This window comes from Nicotiana tabacum, chromosome 8, assembly GCF_000715075.1.
Source record: "Nicotiana tabacum cultivar K326 chromosome 8, ASM71507v2, whole genome shotgun sequence".
Classification (NCBI taxonomy): Eukaryota; Viridiplantae; Streptophyta; class Magnoliopsida; order Solanales; family Solanaceae; genus Nicotiana; species Nicotiana tabacum.
The window spans coordinates 131716947-131729532 of record NC_134087.1 but is presented as its reverse complement, the minus strand read 5'-3'; the positions used below and the strand labels follow the sequence as shown (position 1 = coordinate 131729532).

Here is a 12586-nt window from a genome sequence, read left to right as displayed (position 1 = left end):
TGGCTTTGCAAATACGGCCTTTCAGCACTTCTGAGGAGAAGATTTTAAGGTTTTGCTTGCTAACCGGCCAAAAATTCGAAAAAGAGATCAAAGGTGACTGTTCTTGCTAAAACAGCCTTCCGGCGTCCTTTTGCGGACATTCAGCTATTTTAGACAAAAATGGCATCACCCTGCTTATTTAAAATAAAATAAATTTTTTGTTCTCTTTGGGCTATTTTTGCAAAAGGGAAGTTGGACCCGATGGGGGTTGCCTACGTATCCCATATCCGGTGAGAATTAAACTGACATAGTTCGGGCAATTTTGACAAAACAAAAACTAACTATTTTCAAAAAACCTTTTTTTTCCGAAATTTCGGCAGAGTTTCAGTATATTTTGGACAGTGGTTTTTAAAAAACAGACAGTTATCTCTCTCAGCCCTTACATTGACTTTCCTTCTCTGAACTTTTCCCCTATAAGCCGGTCAACATGCAAATCCGAAGCAAATGAATGCACAAGTAGCAAGTAAGATGTATCAGGATAGTCTTTTCATTTCGGGTATACCTATCCTAGACAGACTCAACCCCTGTGTTGAGTCCCCAAAGTCAAATGCACATGATGCAAACAAACGTTCCTACTAGGGATCCGGCATAAGGCTGAGTTATTCTAGGTTCAAAACCTGGGTATTTGTTCTAGACTTGTGTACCCAAGAGGACAACTCGAGTTGGGGAGGAGGCTACGTACCGGGAACCAAAAGGCCATCCGGCTTAGTAACTTGTTCGATCCTCTTTCTTATTTCAAGGTATGACACTAATAGAATAGGGAGTCATAGCCAGCGTGCACATCCCCGAAGATGAGAAGAGAAGGGTTTCGTAGTAGTTTATATACAGTTCAGATAATATCAAAGCGGTAAAAGCAACATTTATCACATTAAGCCCAAACATGTAATAAAATCAGATAACAGATAAAACCAAATAGAACAATTCATCTAAGCTCGAATTCTTTAACCCTAAACCAGAGATTCTGGGTTCGGATCCCCAGCAGAGTCGCGAGAGCTGTCACACCTCCTTTTTACTACCCCCGAAAGGGTATAAGGGTGTTTTTTCCAACTTAAAGTGACAATCGAAACGGGATCATTTTATTAAAAATTCAGAGTCGCCACTTGAGATAATTTATGGTGTCTCAAGTCACTGGTTCAAATCCCAAATCGAGGAAAAGATTGACTCTGTATTACAATCCGCGAACACGGAAATCCGGGTAAGGAATTCTGTTAACCCGAGAGAAGGTGTTAGGCATTCCCGAGTTTCGTGGTTCTAGCACGGTCGTTCAACTATTATTATTGGCCCATTATCGGATTTTAATACATGTTTTAGCCTATGATGCAATTTTAACTTATTAGCCGCCTTTAATCATTTTTAAGGAAGATTGCAATGTCATTTAAAATATATCTTGAACCACGTCACATAAATGCACCCGCGGTCCTCGACACATTTAATCTAACATTGTTGAGATTTAGATTTGGGTCACATAAATGCACACCCAAGTTTAAGAAGGTAATTTTAAGTATTGTGCCTAAAGCAACTACGCACTTTCAAGTTTGCGAGAGCCATGGAAAATTCACTCATGGAACACCTCGATTTCTAAGGGTTCAAGCATTAATTAAGCGAGGGTCATGCATTTTTGAGGTTTTATTTGGCACGGCGCACCTCACTACAATTTAAAGGAAATTCGAAACTAAACTTTGAGGGCCATAAATTGTACATTTGGCTTAATACGGCACACCCCAAACTAAACTAATCCACACTAGGTAGTTTCAGAGTATTGATTTTAATTTAGTCCTGCCTAATATAACTCCCACACACATGAATTCAAAAGGCAAATACCTGACTAACTTTATATTACTTTCTTATTCCTTAACATTCCCATTTTTCATAATGTTTCCCAAATAAGACCACAATTCCATGGAATCAAAATGACAGATGTACGCCTACTTCAATTAAAAGAAGTGAACTAGCACGCTGGAAAGTTCAACAATAGGTTACTGCTAATAGTATATAAAGATAACATCACACACAAAGAGTTCTTCTAATGAAAAATTAAATCGAGAATGATAATGAGAAAGATCACTGACCGGCAAGGTTTACTTAAGCCAAATTGTTCACTGACCAACAAATCTGTTGGGGTGAGGAACATACAAGAATGTGAGGATAAACAGCTCAAAGCGGTTCAACAAATGGCTGAAGAAAAACTTAACTTGCACAACTAACAGTCAAAGCTAAAACCTCAGTTAGATATTAAACTATCCAGCAACCAAACCAATGAGAGCCAAGAGTGCAGAATTTGCACTAAAAGACTATGCGAATCTGCTGCTTAAACAATGCAAAACAGGGCAGATTTTCAACAGGGATAACAGTCTGGACAAATGTCCAAAATACTGCACGTTATCGACTGAAAATTACTGCTTAAATCGACTTCTTCAGCAGCTCGAAAGAGCAGAATTCTTATAGCAGAAACAAGGCAGGCAAATTTTCGAACAAGAGTAGGAAAATAGAGCAAATCTGAACATATACAATAAGCAAAATAATTTATCTTCAACACCACTTTAGACCATGATCCAATAAGAATGAATCATCGAGCAGCATACCAAATTCACAAATTCTTGTAGGCAATAGAGAATCCTACTGCTCGTACTATTTAACATGAAGAAACCAAGACAAACTAGCACGGATCTAACTCAATACAACATGGACCAATCCAGCTTTGCGTCGGGTTTTAAAATCAAACATAACATGATACTACATGGATCACTAAGATTCAACCAAGACACTATTACTATCCTAAGAATGCAAGAAGAATTACCAAAACTTAGTTTTAGGATTTAAGTAACGTATTTCAAGTACAACCTCAAGAAAATAGGCAAAATGCTCAAAGTAACTGCTTCATGAGTACAGCAGATGCATAATTTTTACAGCATGAAGATTAGAGTGCATTTCTACATGAAACAAGGAAGCAACTTGATGCAAACATCAAGCAGATACTAGCGAAGGCGAACAAATCAAGGAATTAATGAGCTAGAGACGAGTCGATCCAAACTGGAAACTAAGGTGTAATCTTAAAGCTTCATTTTCCAACTATTCACATTTTAAACATTTCGAACAACAAACACACATCAAATGACCAGAACAGAAGTATTAGTCTAGAGATGAATTTCCCATGGCTTCATCGTACTTTAATCACATCAAATAAAATGAGTAAGAATCCAGAAATGAACCTGTTAATGCTTCTCCTTTAATATGTAAAGAAAATTTCCACGACAGATTCACCAGGATGAAAATTCGACGATAATACAACATCAACGAAATCGTCACAGGAACTCGAACCAAATCAACACTGGAATTCGAAAACCAAACTTAATTCAAACTTAAACTTTAATCGAGCTTCCTTTTGAGAACCAGAAATTAAGAGAAATTATGAATGCTGAAAAAATCTATTCTGGTCATTGTTTTTGTTGATTTTCTCTTGACATGAGGTAAACTCGAATGAAAACCAAACTCAGACCATTTCTGCTTTTTGGTGTCTTATCTGAAGAAGGCCGAAAAAAAACTTGAAGAAATATCACAAAAAGGAACTCAAGAACCGTAGAAAATGTTTTTTACCCGAATTTGTTTTCCTCCTCTTTTACAAAGAAAACTCACTTTATATATAAACCTCAAAAAAAATCTCGAAGCTTCTCCCCAAGACCCCATCCGAAATCCTTTTTCAACCCTTTCTATGAACGATTTTTGGGACAAATGGAGGGCAAGGATTGATTTTCATCCATCCACGACCCCCATTTATCTAGAAAATCGATCGAGAGGCTAAAGAAAATGTACAAAAAATCTGAAAGGAATCTTCCAATTGTCAGAGGCCGTTAGAATATTCGGTGACGTGGTGAGATGGGGTGTGCGTGAGGTGAGTTTGAGCTCACTCGCGTGAGTTTGGATACAGATCTAATGGTGAAGAAGATGGTGAATAGTAAGCGACGCTTTTGGGTCTTGGGGATTAGGGTTCGTTCTGGGGGAAATCTTATAAAAGATTCATATACTAAGGGGGAAAATGGGGCGGGTTGCTTTTGGGGCAGACGGGCGGGTGAGCAAATTGGGTTGGGTGAATTTTGGGGATTAAATTGGGCTGGGGCTTAAGTAAGAAGGGGAAGGGTATTGAAATTCTTGGGCTTAAGACATTAAATTGACCCAAAATTCGAATTTTGTTCAAAAGTTCTCCCCTTTTTATTTATTTTACTCCTTTCCTTGATTTTAAACTACAAAATTTAATTTAAAAGGAACTTAGACTAAAATTTTAATTTGTAAAGTTGTATTAATTAGTTATTTAAAACATGAAATTAATGCAAGGAAATTACTAGTTTGAGACCAAAAGCTAAAATGTAAAGTGGCCAATATTTTTGAGTTTTTTAATCTAGTAATGTAATTAACTAAAAAATTAAATCTAAAAATACAAATATCAACCTAAAAATGCAATGTATAATATTTTTTGGTATTTTTTCATGATTTTAATAGAAGTAAACATGCACACAAATGCAAACAATTAACAAAAATCCTAGAAAATTGCAAACAACTGGGGAAAAATTTATTTTTTTAATTTGTAGGAGTATTTGACATAGGAAAAAAATCACGTACTCACAGGGGTAAGTCCTCCTATTTTGCTTCACATATGGGTGAGTTTTGTGCTTTTGTACACTACTTATGTGTTTACCTTTGTTGGGAGATTCTATAGTTGTGGCCTGTGTATATCGTGTTATTTTAATTCATTACTGAGTGTTTTGAGACTAGAATTAACTTTCTGTTACCCATTACGGTAGGTTTTAATGGGATTTCTGGGTGGTTGGTTATGATTTGTGATTCAAATGCTCTAGTGGTGTGGGAGTTCAGTATGTGTTGGGATATTGTTGGCGGAATTGAATTAGTAGAGGGTTTCAATTGGTATGATGTGTATTCTACTTGTGATTCAGAGTTGAGGATGAGACCCTCGCGGTTTCATGTGATTTGATGTATTTGAACCGGGTTGCCTGTCGCGGTGGAGTTATATCAGGATGAGATCCTTGTGATTTGTTCATAGGTTTTGATTCTCCCTTGTGAAACTGGTTCGTAATATGGTGCTAATAGGGAGTTGTTCCTGTCATACTTGTTTTGTAGCTCCTTCATATTTTTTTCTTTTATATTCGGTCATATTCATACTGTGCTTATTGGGTTTTAGCTTACGAGGTGTGTTCCAAGTGGTTTTGGGTGTGACTTGCTGATTTTGAGTGAATAGTCATGGCATCTTAATGTTTCTTGTCTCTTTGTTGGTGTTATGAAGGTTTCAAACAGGGTTCCAACATATATGGGGTTAATTGCCGATGCTACATTTGATTATGGGTAGCTATTGTGATCAGAGATGTGGTCATGGGCATATGTGTGATGTGTTATGTCATGTGGTTTTACCTTGTAGTTGTAGGCATAAGTTGTTGCAGCTGATTGAGGTTGGTACTATGTGTTGATATAGGAATCGTGTTTTTTGAAAGTAAACCAATAGTGAGAAATTTGGTTCTAAGGCCTATCAGTATGGATGGAAGGAATAATCTTCAGTTGAGATGGTGTCATCGGGCCTATGTGGATTGGGGTGACATAGGATCACCCGCGGATGTATGTATGAGAGTTCACTTAGTGATTTGATTACTTTGGAATGGTTCCTGGAACGTTCGAGGACGAACATTGGTTTAAGAGGGGGAAGGATGTAATGATCCGACCGGTTATTTTGAGAATTAGTATCCTATTCGATGGCTTAAGGTCACGAGCAGCTTTGTATTATGTGTTATGACTTGCGTGTGTGGTCGAGTTCAATTTTCGGATGATTCAGGATCAATTTGGAAGAAGGATTCTTGTTTTAGAAGTTTAAGTGGTAAGAGTTGACCGGAGTTTTGACTTTTGTGTAGACGACTCAGAAAAGGTGTTTTGATGATTCCAAATGCTTTGTATGGTGATTTTGGACTTAGGCATGTGTCCGGATTTTGATTTGGAGGTCCATAGGATAATTTGAAGTATTTCGGCAAAAATTGGAAAGTTGAATTGATTTTGAAGGTCGAGAGGTTTTGACTGAGAGTTCACTTTAGTGATATCGGGGTCAGATTTCAATTTTGAAAGTCGGATTAGCTCTGTTATGCTGAGATGGATGTAGGGGCATACTAGGATAGACAAGATTACGAATGAAGATATTCGGAAGAAGGTGGGCGTCGCCCCTGTGGATGACAAGATGCGGGAAGCGAGGCTCAGATGGTTCGGGCACGTGCAGAGGAAAAGCCTTAATGCACCGGTGAGGAGGTGTAAGCAATTGGATGTGGTGGGTACGAGAAGAGGTATATGGAGACCTAGGAAGTATTAGGGAGAGGTGATCAGGCAGGACATGACACGACTGCACATTTCCGAGGACATGACCCTTGATAGGAAGGCCTGGAGGTCAAGCATTAGGGTTGTAGGATAGGGGTAGTAAAGCTTTCCTTACTTCATTCCGGGGGTGAGGCGGGGTTGGATTAGGGTTGGTCTTAGATGGCTTGCAGTTTATGTTGGACCCACACTATCCTTGTTGTTTATCTTAGCCCCGGGTCTTCGATTCTGGTTACTGTTATTGCATGTCATTCATCTTTTGGTTTTTATGCTTCTGTTACTATTACGGTTCCTACTGAAGTTACTAATGAATTATTTTTTCTTGTTTCTTATTTTATTTTTGTCTTTCTGAGTCGAGGATCTGTCGGAAACAGCCTCTCTGCCCCTATCGGGGCAGGGTTAAGGTCTGCGTACACATTACCCTCCCCAGACCCCACTATATGGGATTTTACTGGGTAGTTGTTGTTGTTATTGTTGATTAGCTCTGTTATGTCATTTGGGACTTGCATATAAAATTTGGCGTCATTCCGGGTTGATTTGATATGTTTCGGCACGAGTTTTGGAAGTTGGAAGATTTGAAAGTTTATAAGTTCGATTCGAGGTGCAATTTGTAATTTCGACATTGTTTGATGTGATTTAAAGCCTCGACTAAGTTCATATCGTAGTTTAGGATGTATTGGTATATTTGGTTAAGGTCCCCGGGTCCCCGGTGCGTTTCGGATGGGCCACATGCCATTTTCTTATGTTTTGGAATGCTAAAGTTCTAGTATCTGATGTCCTTCTACGCGATCGCGAAGGCACAGGCGCGATCCCGTAGTCTATTTGGTGAGTGACCCATTTTCCTTCTTCGCATTCGCAGTATATGGTTCGCAATCGCGAATGTGTACATTCTCCTTCATCGCGTTCGCATTTAGAGATCTGCATTCGTGTAACTCAACTTTAGCAGCTGGTGTATTTTCTCTTTTGTGATCGCACATTTTGGTCCACGATCGCGTAGTACATTCTTGTTGCATCAGCTTTTACCTTTGTCGAGATTGCATGCATTTGTTCGTGATAGCGTAGTACAATTTTTGGGCAGTTGCCATTTCCTTCTTCGCAATCGCAATTGCATTTCCGCGACCACGATGTGTAAAATCGCTGGGCAGCAGAGTATATTTCCAAAATCGTGGGTTTTATCCATTTTTCATCTTTTGAGCTAGAGACCTCGGATTTAAGCGATTTTTGAGGGGTTCTTCACGTGGTTGTTTGGGTTAAGTGGTCTTTACCCGGTTTTGATTTTATTTCATGATTTTATCTTTGTTTTCATCATTAAATTAGAGAATTTAGTTGGAAATTTGGGAAAATTTGTAAAATCTTTCAAAAGAGTAAAGTGATGATTTGGATGATGAATTAATCTCGAAAATTGGTAATTTTGGTATGGTTGAACTTGTATCTGAATAGGTGTTCGGGTTTTGTGAATTTTATCGGGTTCCGAGGGGCGGGCCTAGGGGGTTAACTTTTAGGTTGACTTTTAGTTCTTGTTAAAGATTGAAGCTTTATTATTCGGAATTGTTTTCTATGAGTTTTGTTTATGATTTGAAGTTATTTTGGCTGGATTTGAGCCATCTAGGCATTGTTTCACTCGAGAATGTCATTTTAGAGTAACGGTCTAGCTTCCTTGAGGTAAGTATCTTGCCTAATATTGTGTAGGGAAACTGCCCCTTAGGATTTGAGTCATTTGTGCTAATTGTGTCATGTGAAGGTCGTGTACGTGAGGTGACGAGTACATACTCTGGCTTGTTAGTGGAAATTTGACCGTTTAGGGCTCCTAGGTTGTTATGTTCATTAGATATAAAGTTGTTAATCATGTTAAATCCCCCATTTATTAAATTCACCCTTACGTGTCTTATTTGGAATTAATTGTTTCATGTTTTACCTGTATTGCCAATTAAGCTTTTATGTGCCTTTTTGTTTTTAGCAAATATACCACTAGGCAGGCTGCCTAGTGGCTAATATATAAATAAAATCCCAAAATGGGTCCAAAACTTACAAGATTTCCAATCTAAAATAGAAGTTGCATGAAGCTACAAGCTACTAAAAAGATAGAAAAGCTAAAGTCTAATGAACTAGCTATAACAACATTGTCCGTTGAATGCTTCCTTCTCCTGTCAGTGGATGTGAATCCAATTGCCAGTGGAAAATACCAAGCTTCACCTATCAAACTCTCACCAGGAGCCAGAGTATGCAATCCATAGGCTAGAATGAATTCCAAACATCTCCACCACAAAATTGAAGCCAGCATAGTCTTCCAATCATTAGTGTTGCTACAATAAGATCTCCATAGACAGTGTACTGACTCTATCCAGGCTGGGGCTGGCTTTAGGCAGGCTTTTCAAGGCAAAAGCCAGGCTGGGGATGACTTTAGGATGGCTTTACAAGGCAAAAGCCAGGCCAGGGCTGGCTTTAAGCTGGTGACTCCAGGGTAATGCCAGGGTAACATTAGGCTTTAGCCTGGTGCCGCCAGGCCTATGGAGCTGGATTTTATGATCTTGTATGCTTATATCCTTCTCTTCCCAAACCTTTAATGTAGAAATCATTCTAAACATTGCTAAACCATCCTCAGATTGATCATGAAGACATGCTAATACCACTGTGAAATGATTCAACAATCTCCAGAAATTCCACAAAACAGATTTAATCATTTCTTTAACATTTGAACATATCAAAAGTAGAATAAATTGCACCATCCAATACCTGGTTATCACATTGGTCCTATATACTATCAAAGCACTCCCATCATGAGCATGTGACCATGCTAATACCACTAGAAAGTACCTTAATAGCATACAGAATGAGATATAATAAAACCACGCAGGTATGTGCAGATTTCAATCCTGTGAAGCCATCAGTCTGGGACTTTTCTCTTTGCTATTCTAACCCTAAGTTTAGGAGTTTGAGACTTGTCTAAATTAATCAACCTCCTCCCTGCACTAGACAATTTAGAGAATTTGTGAAACTCAGTTGTACATGCAAAAGAAAACACAATGTTAGCTATAAAATCCGCCACTAAGTTGCCTTTTCTGAACACATGTTGAAAGATCACATTGAAGTTTCCCATCATCTCTATAATTTTCTTCACTTCATTTGCAATTACCCAAGGAGGTTCCCATTCCCATTCTATCACTTTCTTCATCACTAATGAATCAGTCTCCAATATAAGAAGGTGAAGATCATGCTCCACACAATATTCCAATCCTTGAAGAATAGACGTAGCTTCAGCCACCACATTAGTTGTCACCCCCAAGTCTACTACCCTTGCATACACCACATCACCTTCATCATTCCTTGCACAAAAGCCTAATGAGCTAGGACAAGGATTTTCTTTTGAGGCTCCATCAATGTTGTATTTGTACCAACCATGAAAAGGAAGCTACCATGTTACTCTTATCGTGATCAATATAGGTTTATATCCTTCAAAATATTGAATTTTGTCTGACCAAAAAATGGAATATTAGGCATCCAAGCATACCTCACATTTGCCAGTTGATGCAATGTCATATTGATCTCATGAATCACCCTATTTGTGGACACTGAACCCCCATGTTTACCTGCATTTCTTCTCTTCCAAAATTCCCAAGTGATGATAGTTGGTACTGCTTGAAACAATGGCTTTTTCTTTGGACAACATTGACCATACCACTAATGCTTTATAACCTGCTTCAATTGAATCAATGGCATAGTAATTCTAGCAGCCCCCATGAACAAGTTCCATACTTTAGAGACAGTAGGACTTGTGACAAATATATGCTCAATAGATTCCTTTTGGGCCTCCTGACAACACCAATACCTAAACATTACCATTTGCCCTTGCCTCTTCCACATGTCATCAGTGGATATTTTCTTCCTTCACAATCTCTACAAGAATAAAGATATCTTGAATGGTAAGCCTTTAATCCACATTAACTTGAATTCCTGATTAGGATCATCCCTATGCCTTAATATTTGCCAAGCACTGCTAACACTGAACTTGCCTGAAGGAGTTGGCATCTAGTATGGCCTACCCCAGTATCCTTCACTGCCTTCATAAGGCACATTTAGTTTTATATGTTCTGCAATTTCCTCATTGAAGGTTTGATCTAGCAGCTGATCATCCCATGTTCCACTTTGCCGTAATTCTGCCATATCCTCTCAAGTTCTTCATTGATTGGAAAATATTTAGGTAATACGTGATAAAGTGCACCCAATCCAGCCCAATTTTCATGCCAAATATTAGTTGTTCCACTCTTCAATTCCCATAGGAACTCATGTTCTACTTCTTCCCTGGCATTCAGCATTTGTCTCCAAACATGAGACCCCTTTCTAAACTGCACCACCATTGGTATCTCCTTCTTGCAATACTTATTCCACATGAAATTAGGCCACAATGATTTTGTGGTCCTAAACCTCCACCATAGCTTAGCAAACAATGCCCTCGACATATCATATAAGGATCTAAAACCTAGGCCCCATTCCTCTTTAGGAAGGCAAAGATTTTGCCATGAGGCCCAATGTCTGCTTCTCCCTTCTTCCTTTGTGCTCCAAAAGAACCTAACAAAAATCTTACGAAGATGCTCCGGGATATTTTTTGGTGGATGAAGGACTGATAACATGTGGACTGGCATACTTTGCAACACACTAGTAATGAGTGTTACCTTTCCTCCAAATGACAGCAGTTTTCCTTTCCATGAATGCAATTTAGCCTTTACTTTATTGATAAGATCCTCATAATATTCCTTCTTCTTTCTAGTGTAGAATATAGGACACCCTAGATATATGAAAGGGAATTTACCTCTTATAAATCATGTAATAGCTCCAACCGCCTGACACAATCCATTAGTAATCTTTGAATACATGTAGTATGAGTTCTTATCTTTGTTGATCATCTGGCCTGATATCTTCTCATAGTTCCCCAACACTGGCATAATCTTGCTCAAGGATGGAGGATGAGCAGAAGCAGAGATTATAGTATCAGCAGCATATGCCAAGTGGTTTAAAGGATCAGACCACTTAGGCATTCCAAATCCTACAAATGACTTGTCTTCAAATAGCTTATTCAAAGACCTGGAAAGTACCTCAGCTGACAGAATGAACAATGCTGGTGATAGAGGATCCCCTTGCTTCACACCCCTTATAGACTTAAAGAACCCTGAGGACTGCCCATTCACCAATACTGAGTACCAGTTATTTGACACCAAATTCCACACCATGTTGATGAAGTGCTCAGAAAATCCCATCTTCCTTAATACATGCAATAAGTACTTCCATGAAACCCTATCATAGGCCTTAGCCATATCAAGCTTGATCACCACATTAGTTGGATTTCCCCTTAACCTTATGTCAGTGATAATTTCTTGAGTCAATAAGATATTCTCAAATATACTCCTACCCTTCATAAATCCGGATTGATTAGGAGATATTAGAGAAGGCAAAAAAAATTCAATCTATCATGTAACACCCTAGACAAGACCTTGTTAATGAAGTTGCTCAAGCTAATAGGTCTTAAGTCAGAAAAGGTCTCAACTCTAGGTTTCTTAGGCAGCAACACTAGATTGGTGTGAGTAATGAATTTAGGTAGTGCAACTCCTCCATAAAAGTGTAGCACCATGTTGTGTATATCAGCACCAATGACATCCCAACATGTTTGATAATACAGGCTAGTGAATATATCTGGACCACTAGCACTCTCCCCACTAAGCTCAAAAACTGATGTCCTTACCTCTTCAATTGTTGGCAATCTACTAAGTTCCAAATTCTATTCCATAGTGACCATCGAAGGTACATTATAAAGCAAGGAAAAGTCAGATGTATCACCTTCATTTGTGAATTGTTTTTGATAGAAGTCCATTGCAGCTGTAGCCAATTGCTCTTGGTCTTCAATCCATACCCCACTTCCATTTTTAGTCCTCTTCAGTTATAATTTCTTTCTTTTTCCATTGACATGATTGTGAAACAAACTTGTATTCCTATCTCCTTCAGCAAACCAAGTCATCCCAGCTTTTTGCTTCCAATACTGCTCCTCAATACTCAAGTATTTTTTCAATTCAGATTGAGCCTTTTGAAGCACAATCCTTTTCTCAATTGTAGGTTCTTTTTCAAATAACATCTCTTTCACCCTAAAAATGTCCTCCAAAATAGCCAACTGCTTGAACATATCACTAAATGCTTCCCAACT

At 38.5% G+C, this 12586-nt stretch overlaps 1 protein-coding gene across 1 annotated transcript; it reads right to left on the bottom strand.

Annotated features, from left to right (window-relative positions):
* Positions 1-10511: 10511 nt before the first annotated feature.
* Positions 10512-11036, bottom strand: LOC142163318 (putative mitochondrial protein AtMg00310). Its single transcript, XM_075220591.1, has one exon. It carries the CDS (start codon positions 11034-11036, stop codon positions 10512-10514), a length of 525 nt encoding a protein of 174 aa, XP_075076692.1.
* Positions 11037-12586: the final 1550 nt, after the last annotated feature.

Coding starts and splice junctions, on each gene's coding strand:
- LOC142163318 (XM_075220591.1), bottom strand. CDS start 11,036: ATGCCAGTCCACATGTTATCAGTCCTTCATCCACCAAAAAATATCCCG.